Source organism: Pristiophorus japonicus, chromosome 7 (assembly GCF_044704955.1).
Source record: "Pristiophorus japonicus isolate sPriJap1 chromosome 7, sPriJap1.hap1, whole genome shotgun sequence".
NCBI classification, from domain to species: domain Eukaryota; kingdom Metazoa; phylum Chordata; class Chondrichthyes; family Pristiophoridae; genus Pristiophorus; species Pristiophorus japonicus.
Genome location: NC_091983.1, coordinates 6,614,427 through 6,631,268, shown reverse-complemented (window position 1 = coordinate 6,631,268; position 16,842 = coordinate 6,614,427). Strand labels below are relative to the sequence as shown.

Below are 16,842 nucleotides of genomic sequence, written 5' to 3'. Positions count from 1 at the left end.
CTCTTGGTATGAATATTTCTGAACTGCTACCTGTATGGCAGGAAGTGGTGTTGCTTTATATTAATTTACGTTATCAAAATTGAACAAATTAATGAATCTTTCTGAAATAATACTCCTGTTGGCATTATAGTTTATACCATTTCAATACTCATTGTATGCTCTGAGCTATTAAATTCCACTGTGTACCCTGTGATACATTTATATTCAACAGGATTTTTTTTTTTTAAATATAAAATGGCTATGGTATTTGCCAGTACTTTTCTTTCACGTCATACAAGTCAATGCCAAAACACTTCTCTAATTTCTGTTATATGTAACCAGCATCAGAACAGATTGAAAGACTTCAATTTCAAATGCTTACAGTAACCTTGAATTATTCTATAGTTTTTAGGAAAGGGTCTGCATCTAAAGTAGAAGTGTTTACTAAGGCGTACGAAAGCATGGGCCTTACTCCAAACCTCAGTAAGGCAAAGGTCCTCCACCAGCCTGTCCTCACCACACAGCACTACCCCCCAGTCATCAAGATCCACGGCGCGATCCTGGACAACGTGGACCACTTCCCATATCGAGCGCCTCTCATCAACAAGAGCAGGCATCGATGAAGAGATCCAACACCGCCTCCAATCACCTGAGGAATAGCATGTTTGAAGACCAGGCCCTCAAAACTGCCACCACGCTCATGGTCTACAGGGCCGTAGTAATACCCGCCCTCCTACATGGCTCAGAAACATGGACCATGTACAGTAGACACCAAGTCGCTGGAGAAATACCACCAACGATGTCTCCGCAAGATCCTACAAATCCTTTGGGAGGACAGAAGCACCGACATTAGCGTCCTCAACCAGGCCAACATCCCCAGCATCGAAGCACTGACCACACTTGATCAGCTCCGCTGGGCAGGCCACATAGTTCGCATGCCAGACACGAGACTCCCAAAGCAAGCGCTCTATTCGGAACTCCTTCACGGCAAAGGTGGGCAGTGGAAACGTTACAAGGACACCCTCAAAGCCTCCCTGATAAAGTGCAACATCCCCACTGACAGCTGGGAGTCCCTGGCCAAAGATCGCCCTGTGGAGGAAGCGCATCCAGGAGGGCACTGAACACTGAGTCTCGTTGCCGAGAGCAAGAAGAAATCAAGCGCAGACAGCGGAAAGAGCTTGCAGCAAACCAGTCCCACTCACCCCTTCCCTCAGCGACTATCTGTCCCACCTGTGACAGAGACTGAGTTCTTGTATTGGACTGTACAGCCACCTAAGAACTCGATAAGAGTGGAAGCAAGTCTTCCTTGATTCCAAGGGACTGCCTATGATGATGATATACAAAATGAATTGGATTTAAAGAATCGGTTCATTTTGTAATGACTAACAGGAGCACATTCCCCTTGCCACAGAAGTAGATACCATCACTCGTAGGCTCCTTTGACAGGGCCCAATATTAATTCACTGCAGGTAGGCAAAGCACTGCAAAACTTACATCAGAACAATTTAATTGAAGGGTTTCAAGCTTTTCAAAAAAAAAAGATTTAAGCCAAGAGTGATATTGGAAACTCCATTACGAACTTACTGAAGCAGGACAAGGCAACACACACTGAAGGCGACATGGTTTATACCTGTATCTGTTCTGGTGTCCATTGGTCCAAGTTAACCGACTTCACTCGTGATATATGAACACCAAGATTTCGGTGGATCCCTGCACATCGGATACAAATAAAAACACCAAGATTCCAGGAAGCCCATCTTGGACCTGCAGGGAAAAAGGATAACAAAAATCTAATTTAAATCTTCTGTACAAATGGAAGAACAATTTTCATTACTGTTTTTCTAGTTTAAATCAAGACCTTTCCAACTCATCTTTAAATAAAGACATAGCAGGTCCAAAGTCTGGAGTACAGAAATGGAATCAAAACAACTAAGCATTAGAAAAGGCTGCAATGGAAGGCAAAAATGACAGGTTATAAACCAGCCACATTCAATGAGATGGCTTTCTCTTGTTCCACGGCTAGTAAACCTACCCAGCAAGGTAAAACATTACAATTCAAGGCACACTTAGTTAGCAGAACGCAACATCAGATTTCACAAAATGAAGAGTCAGAGAATTAGTCAAACCTTTTCAGCTGTGCTGGAGGGGTTTGGATGCTGTTGAGAATCTCAATAAAAAAACATTTTAACTGTGCAAATGAAGCAACCCCAATTTTAAAATGCATGTATATCCCTCCCTCAATGCTGTGACAGATGAGTCAGTCCCAGGATATTCAGGGCTGACAATTGATTATTCATTTTACAGTTGATGAAAAGGCTTCAAAATTGGAAGAGAAATCTTTTTTTGCCACTCAGTAGCCACTTGCTGCTGCAAAAAGAAAATCAGACAGCAATAGAAGATTTAAATTTTATCCAGAAAGACATACACGTTTCTGATAACCTCGGTGTGAATTCACTCCTTACTTGGGCCGAAAAACTGCTTTGAGTGACCAACTCCTGTTAAATGCATACAAATTGTATTCCAATTATTCAATCCAGGTTCATGCAAGTGATTAAATCATATTAGCAGAGCCATTTGGCTCAACTGACTGTTGCTAATGTCAAGATAGACTCATGAGTGCAAGAGGATGAAAAAAACTCAGTATTTGGCTCAAAACAGGAATGTAAGTATTTTACCACCGACGATGTACACTGTTCACAAGCTAATAAAATGTGACAGGCTAATTTCAGAAACTCAGACACCTGAATAGCCCTTTTACCTCATTAAAATCCAAGAAGCAAAGGAGGATCTTAAAAGGATCAGGGAAGTGGAGAGGCAGAAGAGTTTAAGGAGGAAATTCCAGAGTATGAGTCCGAAGCAGCTGAAGGCAAGGCTGCCAGTGGTGGGGCAAAGGGAGTGGGGAGATTTGGGGTGGGGTTATAGGGCTAGAGGAGATTGGAGAATTAGTGAGGGGCGAAGCTATGAAGGGAAACTTGTGTTCAGGATCACGAATACTTGATCCTGAACACAAATTGTTCTGTACTTGTAAGACAACATAATGAGGATGCCTTGGTTACATCGTCAGATTGTACTATCGTGCAATTAGATATATGGCGGTTTGAGTCAACTCCCATTAAGAGGTTCAGATTGTTTCGGGGAACAACTGATGCCACTGAACCCAAGGCGGCATGTCTAGCCAACCGTATTTCGCAACAGATGCTTACCAATGCCAGGAAAATAACTTTTAAAAATCTTTTCAGGAGAAAAGAGGAACCAATGACAGGATATGTCAACCGGTAGAGATGGTAGATGTGTTCAAACCCAAAAAGGATAAAATCATGTGGGCTTAGAAAGAATTGAGAATGTAAATTACATACTAAATGGTAAGGTCCAGGGGGGTTGTGGAGGATAGGCCATTAAAACTGCAGATTCACTTTTACAGATGGCCAAGAAAGCATATAAAATCAAAGGATGCGTGGCTAAAGGACAAAGAAGTAATTTTAAAGTTGCATCGGACCTTGGCGAAACCACATCTACAGTACTGTTCAATTCTGGTCTGTGTGCCCAGTGCAGGGTAATGAAGCGGACTTCTGAAGCGATAGGTTGAGTGGACAGATGGGCTACCTTATTTTCCCCCAAAGGGGAAATAGTAGAAGTCTCTAAAATTATCTGCGCTATAGAGAAATTAGATCCAGGAAAGCTTCCCCATTCCATGCAGAATTGAAGAACTGGGGAAACAATTATTATTATTTTTTTTTTAAAAAGTTGATACTAAAAGAAATAGGAAATTTAGACAACACTGCTTTGCACGGGTGGAGTAGTAGAACAGAAGAGATCCTACCACTTACCCAGTCCCCGTTTATCCCGGACCACTGCCTATATTGGGCATATGGTGCTGACCATTTGCCAGCAGTGTCAATTACAAAGGCACCACTTAATCCGTATAAGGCAGGCCAGCTATTTCGGACAGACAGGTGTATGCACCTTGTTTAAGTGCAATTACCTGATATTAAGTATTTTCATACACCCCCGCTGCCTCCTTTCAAGCCAATTTCTGACAGTCACTGACCACCTCCTCTGGAGATCTTCCCATTGCACGCTACCCCCAAGACCTGCTCACATTCCCATGCAAGCTTAGGAAATGCTACACCAGTCCTTTCACCTTCTCCCTTCACACTGTCCAAGACCCCAAACACCCCTTCCAGGAGAAATGGTGATTTACTTGTACTTCTTTCAATTCAGTATACTGTATTTCCTCGACATTGGACAGACCAACACATATTGGGTGATTGCTTTGCTGAACATCTGTGTTCAGCCCGTAAGCTGAACCTGAGCTTTCGGTCACTTGCCATTTTAATTCTACATCCCACTTCTCTCTCTCTCTCTCCCCCCTCTCCCCCCCCCCCCCCCCCCGGTCCTTGGCGCCCTATATTGTTCCAATGTAGCTCAACGTAAACTTGAGGTATGAGTCGGTGAGTATGATTATGATGGGCTCTTGCTTGACTAGTCTGTGGGACAGCTCTCCAATTTTGGCACAAATCCCCAGATGTTGGTGAGGAGCACTATGAAGGCTGGGTGTGCCGTGGCCGTGTCCACAGCCAGTAGAGGTCGATGCCAGGTGGTCCGGCCGGTTTTATTATTGTTTTTCTTTTTTTTTACAACTGAGTGGCTTGCTAGGCCATTTCAGAAGGAAGTTAAGAGTCAACCACATTGTTGTGGGTCTGGAGTCACATATAAGCCAGACTGGGTGAGAATGACAGATCTCATTCACTAAAGGAACCAGATGGGTTTTTATACGGTAGTTTTCATGGGGCCGAACTTTACCCAACCTCTTTTTTCGGCGCATTATTTTAAGTGTCCTGCGGGCTGTGAGCAGGACCCGATGCTCGCAGCCCCTATCCCCGGTCGAGTGGCCTGCCCACTGAGTTCTGGGCGAGGTAGGACTTTTGTTTTTTGGGGGGGGGGGGGGGGGGAAAGAGAGAGAGAAAGGGGGGGGAGAGAGAAAGGGGGGGGAAGAGAGAGAGAAAGGGGGGGGAAAGAGAGAGAGAAAGGGGGGGGAAGAGAGAGAGAAAGGGGGGGGAAGAGAGAGAGAAAGGGGGGGGAAGAGAGAGAGAAAGGGGGGGGAAGAGAGAGAGAAAGGGGGGGGAAGAGAGAGAGAAAGGGGGGGGAAGAGAGAGAGAAAGGGGGGGGAAGAGAGAGAGAAAGGGGGGGGAAGAGAGAGAGAAAGGGGGGGGAAGAGAGAGAGAAAGGGGGGGGAAGAGAGAGAGAAAGGGGGGGGGAAGAGAGAGAGAAAGGGGGGGAAGAGAGAGAGAAAGGGGGGGGAAGAGAGAGAGAAAGGGGGGGGAAGAGAGAGAGAAAGGGGGGGAAGAGAGAGAGAAAGGGGGGGAAGAGAGAGAGAAAGGGGGGGAAGAGAGAGAGAAAGGGGGGGAAGAGAGAGAGAAAGGGGGGAAAGAGAGAGAGAAAGGGGGGAAAGAGAGAGAGAAAGGGGGGGAAAGAGAGAGAGAAAGTGGGGGGGAAGAGAGAGAGAAAGGGGGGGAAGAGAGAGAGAAAGGGGGGGGAAGAGAGAGAAAGGGGGGGGAAGAGAGAGAGAAAGTGGGGGGAAGAGAGAGAGAAAGTGGGGGGAAGAGAGAGAGAAAGGGGGGGGAGAGAGAGAGAAAGGGGGGGAGAGAGAAAGGGGGGGGAAGAGAGAGAGAAGGGGGGGGGGAAGAGAGAGAGAAAGGGGGGGGAAGAGAGAGAGAAAGGGGAGGGAAGAGAGAGAGAAAGGGGGGGGAAGAGAGAGAGAAAGGGGGGGGAAGAGAGAGAGAAAGGGGGGGGAAGAGAGAGAGAAAGGGGGGGAAGAGAGAGAGAAAGGGGGGGAAGAGAGAGAGAAAGGGGGGGAAGAGAGAGAGAAAGGGGGGGAAGAGAGAGAGAAAGGGGGGGAAGAGAGAGAGAAAGGGGGGGGAGGAGAGAGAGAGAGAGAGAGAGAAGAGGAGAGGAGAGGAGAGGAGAGGAGAGAGAGGGAAGAAAGAAGGAGAGAGAGAGCGAGAGCGAGAGCGAGAGCGAGAGCGAGAGCGAGAGCGAGAGAGAGAGCGAGAGCGAGAGCGAGAGCGAGAGCGAGAGCGAGAGCGAGAGCGAGAGCGAGAGCGAGAGCGAGATTTTTATCCCAGCATCTCTGTGGCTACTACCCTCCCCCACGTGACATCACTGCCAGCAGCTCACATTTCTCCAGTAGGATTTACTTCATTTTTTATTAGTATTTTAATTGTTTGAGCTTTTCCTTGCAATGTTTGGCGCTTGGTTGTTGAGGTCCTCTCCAGTTCCCTCCCCTCCCCTATCCCTGCGGTAATGTCTGCCAAATATGCACTGCTTTTTCTTCACTGCCCACAAGGTTTTTCAGAGCTGGCCACATACGCTGACCGAAGTCGATATGGAGTAAGTTTTTGCTGGCCAAAGTGGCATAAATGGCCAAAACTGGCATAAGTGTCTGGGAATGCCCCCTTTTGAAAAAAAAATTTACCTAAAAAAAAATCGTACCTAACTCTGGAGCAAATTGAGGAAAATGGCATTTTTTTAAACTTACACCAGAAAAAAAAACTTACTTCAAAAAAAATTGATGCAAGTCGTGGCCAAAGTTGGGCCCATGGTCATCATTACTGACAACTAGCTTTTTATTCCAGATTTATTTAATTAACTGAATTTAAATTCCCAGCTGCCGCCGTGGAATTTTAAACTCGTTACTCTGGATCATTAGTGCTGACCTCTATCACTAGTCGAGTAACAACCATTACGCTACCATTCCTAAGTACCAAATACAGTATGGCAGCCAACAGGAAAAAAGGTTACAGCATACGTTACTTTAGCTAAACCTCACCAGACACGTTCCAAAGGTGATCCCGGAGCATCACAGAGCATATAGTGGTCACTGAGGCGTGAGTCCGGGGATCAGCAGAGGCCTATAAAAGGCCACGAGGCGCAGCGGGAGTTCGTGGTCGCTGAGGCGTGAGTCCGGGGATCAGCAGAGGCCTATAAAAGGCCGCGAGAGGCAGCGGGAGTTCGTGGTCGCTGAGGCGCGAGTCCGGGGATCAGCAAAGGCCTATAAAAGGCCGCGAGAGACAGCGGGAGTTCGTGGTCGCTGAGGCGCGAGTCCGGGGATCAGCAGAGGCCTATAAAAGGCCGCGAGAGGCAGCGGGAGTTCGTGGTCGCTGAGGCGTGAGTCCGGGGATCAGCAGAGGCCTATATAAGGCCGCGAGAGGCAGCGGGAGTTCGTGGTCGCTGAGGCGTGAGTCTGGGGATCAGCAGAGGCCTATAAAAAGGTGTACTTGTGCAGCTACAGGGAGAAGGCAAAAAAGAAGTAGAAAGAAACAGAAAGGTGACGTCACAGCCTAGGGGGTAAGTGATTGGCAAGTAGTTTTTCTTTTTCTTTTTTATATTAGTCAGTAACTTTTAACATTGTTGTTGCCAATTTAAGTGTATCTAAGGGTTAAGTCATGGCAGGAGAGCTCGGTCGGGTGTTATGCTCCTCCTGTACCATGTGGGAACTCAGGGACACTTCCGGTGTCCCTGACGACTACGTGTGCGGGAAGTGTATCCGCCTCCAGCTCCTGACGGTCCGCATTGTGGAATTGGAGCTGAGGGTGGATTCACTCTGGAGCATCCACGATGCTGAGAATGACGTGAGTAGCACGTGTAGCGAGTTGGTCTGACCTCAGGAGAAGGGCCCACAGCCAGATAGGGAATGGAAGACCAGCAGGAAGAGTAGTGCAAGGAAGGTAGTGCAGGGATCCCCTGTGGTCATCCCCCTGCAAAACAGATACACCGCTTTGAGTACTGTTGAGGGGAATGACTCATCAGGGGAGGGCAGCAGCAGCCAAGTTCATGGCACCGTGGCTGGCTCTGTTGCACAGGATGGCTCTGTTGCACAGGAGGGCAGGAAAAAGAGTGGGAGAGCGAGTGATAGGGGATTCAATGGTGAGGGGAATAGATAGGCGTTTCTGCGGCCGCAACCGACACTCCAGGATGGTATGTTGCCTCCCTGGTGCAAGGGTCAAGGATGTCTCGGAGGGTGCAGGACATTCTAAAAAGGGAGGGAGAACAGCCAGTTGTCGTGGTGCACATTGGTATAAAAAAAAAGGGATGAGTTCCTACGAAACGAATTTAAGGAGCTAGGAGCTAAATTAAAAAGTAGGACCTCAAAAGTAGTAATCTCTGACTAGTGCCACGTGCTAGTCAGAGTAGGAATCGCAGGATAGCGTAGATTAATACGTGGCTTGAGCAGAGGTGCAGCAGGGAGGGATTCAAATTCCTGGGGCATTGGAACCGGTTCTGGGGGAGGTGGGACCAGTACAAACCAGACGGTTTGCACCTGGGCAGGACCGGAACCAATGTCCTAGGGGGAGTGTTTGCTAGTGCTATTGGGGAGGAGTTAAACTAATATGGCAGGGGGATGGGAACCAATGCAGGGAGACAGAGGGAAACAAAAAGGAGACAAAAGCAAAAGACAGAAAGGAGATGAGGAAAAGAGGAGGGCAGAGAAACCAAAGAACAAAAAGGGCCACTGTACAGCAAAATTCTAAAAGGACAAAGGGTGTTAAAAAACAAGCCTGAAGGCTGTGTGTCTTAATGCAAGGAGTATCCGCAATAAGGTGGATGAATTAACTGTGCAAATAGATGTTAACAAATATGATGTGATTGGGATTACGGAGACGTGGCTCCAGGATGATCAGGGCTGGGAACTCAACATCCAGGGGTATTCAACATTCTGGAAGGATAGAATAAAAGGAAAAAGGAGGTAGGGTAGCATTGCTGGTTAAAGAGGAGATTAATGCAATAGTTAGGAAAGACATTAGCTTGGATGATGTGGAATCTATGGGTAGAGCTGCAGAACACCAAAGGGCAAAAAACGTTAGTGGGAGTTGTGTACAGACCTCCAAACAGTAGTAGTGATGTTGGGGAGGGCATCAAACAGGAAATTAGGGGTTCATGCAATAAAGGTGCAGCAGTTATAATGGGTGACTTTCATATGAACATAGATTGGGCTAGCCAAACCGGAAGCAATACGGTGGAGGAGGATTTCCTGGAGTGCATAAGGGACGATTTTCTAGACCAATATGTCGAGGAACCAACTAGGGGGAAGGCCATCTTCGACTGGGTGTTGTGTAATGAGAGGGGATTAATTAGCAATCTCATTGTGCGAGGCCCCTTGGGGAAGAGTGACCATAATATGGTGGAATTCTGCATTAGGATGGAGAATGAAACAGTTAATTCAGAGACCATGGTCCAGAACTTAAAGAAGGGTAACTTTGAAGGTATGAGGCGTGAATTGGCTAGGATAGATTGGCGAATGATACTTAAGGGGTTGACTGTGGATGGGCAATGGCAGACATTTAGAGACCGCATGGATGAACTACAACAATTGTACATTCCTGTCTGGCGTAAAAATAAAAAAGGGAAGGTGGCTCAACCGTGGCTATCAAGGGAAATCAGGGATAGTATTAAAGCCAAGGAAGTGGCATACAAATTGGCCAGAAATAGCAGCGAACCCAGGGACTGGGAGAAATTTAGAACTCAGCAGAGGAGGACAAAGGGTCTGATTAGGGCAGGGAAAATGGAGAACGAGAAGAAGCTTGCAGGGAACATTAAGGCGGATTGCAAAAGTTTTTCTATAGATATGTAAAGAGAAAAAGGTTAGTAAAGACAAACGTAGGTCCCCTGCAGTCAGAATCAGGGGAAGTCATAACGGGGAACAAAGAAATGGCAGACCAATTGAACAAGTACTTTGGTTCGGTATTCACTAAGGAGGACACAAACAACCTTCCGGATATAAAAGGGGTCAGAGGGTCTAGTAAGGAGGAGGAACTGAGGGAAATCCTTATTAGTCGGGAAATTGTGTTCAGGAAATTGAAGGCCGATAAATCCCCAGGGCCTGATGGACTGCATCCCAGAGTACTTAAGGAGGTGGCCTTGGAAATACCGGATGCATTGACAGTCATTTTCCAACATTCCATTGACTCTGGATCAGTTCGTATCGAGTGGAGGGTAGCCAATGTAACCCCACTTTTTAAAAAAAGGAGGGAGAGAGAAAACAGGGAATTATAGACCGGTCAGCCTGACCTCAGTAGTGGGTAAAATGATGGAATCAATTATTAAGGATGTCATAGCAGCGCATTTGGAAAAAGGTGACATGATAAATCCATGCTGACTTGGACCTGTGAAAGGGAAATCATGCTTGACAAATCTTCTGGAATTTTTTGAGGATGTTTCCAGTAAAGTGGACAAGGGAGAACCAGTTGATGTGGTATACTTGGACTTTCAGAAGGCTTTAGACAAGGTCCCACACAAGAGATTAATGTACAAAGTTGAAGCACATGGGATTGGGGGTAGTGTGCTGACGTGGATTGAGAACTGGTTGGCAGACAGGAAGCAAAGAGTAGGAGTAAATGGTACTTTTCAGAATGGCAGGCAGTGACTAGTGGGGTACCGCAAGGTTCTGTGCTGGGGCCCCAGCTGTTTACATTGTACATTAATGATTTAGATGAGGAGATTAAATGTAGTATCTCCAAATTTGCGGATGACACTAAGTTGGGTGGCAGTGTGAGCTGCGAGGAGGATGCTATGAGGCTGCAGAGTGACTTGGATAGGTTAGGTGAGTGGGCATATGCATGGCAGATGAAGTATAATGTGGATAAATGAGAGGTTATCCACTTTGGTGGTAAAAACAGAGGCACAGATTATCTTCTGAATGGTGACAGATTCGGAAAAGGGGAGGTGCAACGAGACCTGGGTGTCATGGTACATCAGTCATTGAAGGTTGGCATGCAGGTACAGCAGGCGGTTAAGAAAGCAAATGGCATGTTGGCCTTCATAGCGAGGGGATTGGAGTACAGGGGCAGGGAGGTGTTGCTACAGTTGTACAGGGCCTTGGTGAGGCCACACCTGGAGTATTGTGTACAGTTTTGGTCCCCTAACCTGAGGAAGGACATTCTTGCTATTGAGGGAGTGTCGCGAAGGTTCACCAGACTGATTCCCGGGATGGTGGGACTGACCCATCAAGAAAGACTGGATCAACTGGGCTTGTATTCACTGGAGTTCAGAAGAGTGAGAGGGGACCTCATAGAAACGTTTAAAATTCTGACGGGTTTAAACAGGTTAGATGCAGGAAGAATGTTCCCAATGTTGGGGAAGTCCAGAACCAGGGGTCACAGTCTAAGGATAAGAGATAAGCCATTTAGGACCGAGATGAGGAGAAACTTCTTCACCCAGAGAGTGGTGAACCTGTGGAATTCTCTACCACAGAAAGTAGTTGAGGCCAATTCACTTAATATATTCAAGAAGGAGTTAGATGAAGTCCTTACTGCTAGGGGGATCAAGGGGTATAGCGAGAAAGCAGGAAGGGGGTACTGAAGTTGCATCATCAGCCATGAACTCATTGAATGGCAGTGCAGGCTAGAAGGGCTGAATGGCCTACTCCTGCACCTATTTTCTATGTTTCTATGTTATCTGAATCCATGGCTGCTCATAACCAAAGTAGAGGTTGTACAGTTTTATACGCATAGGGAACACCCGAGACTGGGTGCCTACTGCTGATAGTTTAATATTTACTTTAATGTAAGACTTTGAACTCCAACTCAGTAAGACCATACTGCACATTGAAAGGAAAATATATATTTTTTAATTTGCAACAATCAACTTTTCATCACGTCTACTAAAGCACCATCAAGTGTACCACTATGATATAACTTGTTTATTTTTAAATTAAGTAAATTGGCATAATGGTGTCTATTGCTCAAGATCTCGGTTGTAAATTGATACATGGATCGATCACAGATTTTAGATAAAATTCAAAAATGTAATTCATACATTTGGGCTCATGCTGGACCACAGTCATTTTTCAATTTTCAGTTTAAATCAATCCAAAATTTGTCTCTCAGTAGCTGACTGATCAAGGTTGGTTAATAGCCCTCTAATATTAATAGATGAGTGGAGAATTTCCTTTTGTCAGTTGAATTAATTTCTCCTCAGGAGCATGATGAATAGTATGTTCCATATAGTTATGATGCACAGTTAATTACAGAGAACTTCATTCTCAGTTCATAACCCAAGAGCAGTTACGGACAGTTTACCCCCTCCCCCAAAGAAAAACATCTATACACAGTTGGAAAATATGAAATTATAATTACAGAAAACTAAATATTTCTGGTTATTAGTGAACATATTGAACTACAATTTATTCATAAAATTGGGATGAACTGAAAATCCATTTAAGAACTGCTATTGTTTTTTTTTTAAGCGCAAGTATTGAGATTTATATGGAAGGGTGCGAGTGCTCTTTAGTCCCATTCAATCCATTATTTCTCCATCAGAAATTTACTGAAAGACCTCACACTTGATGCCTCATACATAACTGGTACTTCAAATGCTTCTGTGGAAATACTGAACTTCCATGAATAACGAAATAAAAATTGAAATGAACTGCAGCTAGATTATCTAGAATAATTGCCAGTGGACCATTAGGATATACGGCACAAACAGGCTATACCGGCGTTTATGCTCCCCTCGAGCCTCCTCCCGTCTTTCCTCATCTAAAATCAGCATAACCCTCTATTCCCCTCTCCCTCATATGCTTGTCGAGCTCCCCTTAAATGCAGCTATACTATTCACCTCAACCACTCCCTGTGGCAGCAAGTTCCACATTCTCACCACTCACTGGGTGAAGATATTTCATCAGAATTCCCTATTGGATTACTTGGTGACGATCTTCTATTGACGGCCTCAAGTTATGCTCCTCAAGAGGCACCATATATTCAACATTCAGCTTAATCAAATTCGACTTTTATTGTAAAGAGAAAATTATTTTGCATTTACTAACCAAATACTAAAATGAAAAATCTTGGTGTTGTGGTTTTAGTTCTTTGTCCTTGATATCAGTGGTAGATTTTGAAGCATACAAAAGAAACCCAAGACAAATTAAATGTGTAGGCCAAAAACCTCTTTTTTCCCTCATCAGTTTCATATCTGAAATTAACTGCAATCCAAACAACCAACCCCTGCAGTTGTTGCATGTACAAGACAATCGGGTGAAATCAGACTGGATTATTTACTGTTGTTAAATATTAAGTGTCTCTATATGTGCCCCAGCAAATGTGGTTTAGCAAGGTATGGCTATCAAATGACTTATACACCATGGGCAGAGTCTCAAAAAATGCTTTTCGGTAGTCCCCTCTGTGAAAGTACTTCATATTCACACCAATATTCATTTAGGGACCACTTATCACAAAAATCAATGTACCCATCTTCAAAAAGTGAGCCTTTTGCAGAAATTTTCATTAGAAAATAGCCAGAAATCTCGTCAAAACCCAGACTGATGACATAACTGCGAGTTACTTAAATGCCCAATCACAACTGCTGTATGTCTCAATACTGCGAAATCAGCCAATCACTATCTCTGCACTGGATCGATTAGAGTTAGTGACTGCATGCACCGAAACAATGGTGTGTTGCATGCACGTAGTTGCGGGAGCCAAAGGTAACTATTTATTTTTCGGACTCTAACTGGACAAAGTTTTTCACAAGTGCTCATCAGTGGAAATTTACTGGAACTAGACACAAAAATTGCAGCGAATGCCATCGAAAGTCTCAAGAACATAAATAGGAGTAGGCCACCTAGCCCCTCAAGCCTGCTCCGTCATTCAATATCATGGCTGATCTGATCATGGACTCCGCTCTACTTCCCTGCCCGCTCCCCACAACACTTTATTCCCTTATCGCTCAAAAATCTGTATCTCCGCCTTAAATATATTCAATGACCCAGCCTCCACAGCAGGGGCAGAGAATTGCATAGATTTACAGCCCTTTGAGAAAAAAATCCTCCTCATCTCAGTTTTAAATGGGTGGCCCCTTATTCTAAGACTATGTCCCCTAGTTTTAGTTTCCCCCACGAGTGGAAATATCTTCTGCATCCACCTTGTCGAGCCCCCTCATTATCTTGTTACGTTAAGATCACACCTCATTTTTCTGAACTTCAATGTGTATAGGCCCAACCTATCTTAAGTCAACCCCCTCAGCTCCGGAATCAAACTAGTAAACCTTCGCTGAACAGCCTCCAATGCAAGTATATCCTCCTTTAAATGAGACCACCAAAACTTACACAGTACTCTAGGTGTGGCCTCACCAATACCCTGTACAGTTGTCGCAGGACTTCTCTGCTTTTATACTCTATCCCCCAGCAATAAAGGCCAACATTTCATTTGGCTTCCTGATTACTTGCTGTACCTGCATACTCACTGTGTTTCATGCACAAGGACCCCCAGGTCCCTCTGTACTGCAGCACTTTGCAATCTTTCTTCATTTAAATTATTTGCTTTTTTATTTTTTTCCTACCAAATTGGATAACCTCACATTTTCCCACATTATACTCCATCTGCCAAATTTTTGCCCACTCACTTAGCCTGTCTATATCCCTTTGCAGATTTTGTGTGTCTTCACAATTTGCTTTCCCATCCATCTTTGTATCATCTGCAAACTTGGCTACATTACACTCGGTCCCTTCATCCAAGTCATTAATATAGATTGTAAATAGTGGAGGACCCAGCACAGATCCTTGTTTGCCAGCCGGAAAATGACCCATTTACTCCGACTCGGTTTTCTGTTCATTAGCCAATCCCCTATCCATGCTAATATATTAGAATCTGGAGTTGTTTATTGCACCAGATAGACTCGCAACAATCCCACATTCGACTGGATATCGGCAGTGCTACATGCATTTCATTGATAAATCCAAGATCGACAGAGCCAAGAAGAAGCAAAAAAGAGGAAATCAGAACTGCGAGTACATTCATATATTTGTACATATCACATCGATATGGAGAAGAATGAAATTAAAACATGACAAATGTCTATCACATTCATTTCTCTTTCCATTTCTCTTCCCTACCCTGTCTTACTTGCTTTCTCTTCCTTATTCTTTTCTATTTTCCTTTTTTCATCTTTTTATTTCTGTGCAGCTGAAGCAGCCATTGCAGAACCAGTAGAGAGAGAGGAGAGGAGTGAAGCCGCCACCAAGGTTCGACTGCTTCACTTAAAAAATTACAGACCCCAAGGTTATACCTGTGCAGTGCCTCTCTGCAAGGGCAAGAACATTGTGGAGACACACAGCCGAAAGAGAGAGAGGCTGGTACAATGAGTGAGTATAACTGCAGGTGAGCTTCTCCTTGCAGCAGAAATCCTCGGAGGCAATCCTGTTGCATAACTGGAGATAAGATCTTGTTGCCCTTGAAGCAAGGTATCATCTTAGCTGCTACCCAGAGCTACACCAGATTTCTGTCCAGAAAGGAGCAGGAAGACCCAACAGAAGGCAGGATATAAGCATTTCTGAGATAGTGATAGAGGGCAGGATTGTAAAGAACAATGAAGTTCTTAGAATGACAAAGCTGAACAGTTTGTTTAAGAAATGCATTTTTGCAAAGGAGGATTTCGATGCTGCTTCTTATAAAACGTATAATCTTAAACGTAGAATGTAGAAATCTGATTTCCTGAAATTTGTCTGATCGCACAGTAATGAGAGTGATCTTGTTTTTGTAGAAAATCTTGCAACAGAAGAAGTTGTTGAGGAGGCAGTCAAGAGTTTTGCTTTCAGAAACGAGCACAAGTGTGACTGACGGACATGGATACCAGCATGGATCCTGGAGCCAAAGTTCCCATTGGGGGATTGGATTTAAGACCTGATTGCAGACCCTTGTACCATACTGCTCTGGCACTGAAGCATTTAATGAAAGAGATCTGATGTCGGTCCTCTACTGAGATGGCCACCAACTGCCAAGGAATTAACTCTGGATGAGGCAAAGAATTTGGTACCAGATGAGCTTTTTAATTTCCTTGTATGGACAACAGGAATCACAAGAGCGCTTCTGGTAACAACTCACAGGTAGCAGTAGATGACATCAACAGCCGCAAGATTATTTCTGTTTGCCAAGACATCATGAATCTCGGATTGAAGCGGGGAGGCTCATGCCAAAACACGCAGCTTTGGCCGTGTCCGTCAGACATATGACTGGCTCAGCACAGTTGATCGGCCTTCTAAATGGTCTTAGGCATTCTCAAATTCTCCAGTACTAGAACATGACACAGCACTGGCTGAGCTTCAGATTCAATGAGATGAGCAATATATCCCACCCACTATCAAGCCCAACGTACACACAACACTGGTTTGGGCCAACATAGATTTCGGAGAGGAGACAGTGTCAGGAAAAGACACAACTCGCAATACAAATGGCAAACTAATTCAAAGGGTTGAGTCAACTGCAATAAAACAACCAGAACTACCTGCCTTGAAGAAAACAAAAAAACAATCCCGACAACCAGCCCCCCACGAATATTGTATAGTGGAGGTCAAAGGACCTCAGCCGTACAGTGAGGGAGTACGATTGGAGCTTGAAAATCACATATCCAAGATGATGCACACAGCCTGGATAGTACGTACTGCCTCAGCATGTTGCCGGAGATGAACGATGATGTCTTGCCAGGATGGACTGGTTTCAATACCCTGCGACAGAAAACTTCAATCCCACCCAAGTCAAACATTGGCCACCTTCCAGTCATTGATGCCAGCCCTACTGAGCTTAGTACAGTGTACACGATCTTGCAACGAAGTGTTGATATTGCAGATAAGCTCGGACTGGATAAGATGGTCATGGTAATGGACCAGGAAATTTATGCAAAAGCCCGGGAGGTTCGTTGGACGAATGCCCTCTTCATGCAGAGATTTATTCTTCACACGGGGGGGTTTCATACTGCATTCATAGCTTGCATCGGCATTCTGATGATTCATACATATGCATTCCTTTTCAGCCTAAAACTTTTTTTCAAGATCGATTTTTTTTTTAAAAAGGTAGAAGTACTGAAAAAACAATC

General features: G+C 44.9%; 1 protein-coding gene across 4 annotated transcripts in view; it reads right to left on the bottom strand.

Moving 5' to 3' along the window:
• The window catches only part of smap1 (small ArfGAP 1), a 351,079-nt gene that overhangs the window by 285,842 nt on the left and 48,395 nt on the right, over positions 1-16,842 (bottom strand). For all 4 annotated transcript variants that reach the window (XM_070884738.1, XM_070884739.1, XM_070884740.1 and 1 more), the window contains exon 2: positions 1,610-1,743. In XM_070884738.1, coding sequence (XP_070740839.1) covers positions 1,610-1,743 — 134 coding nt within the window. The remainder of the gene's footprint in view (positions 1-1,609; positions 1,744-16,842) is intronic.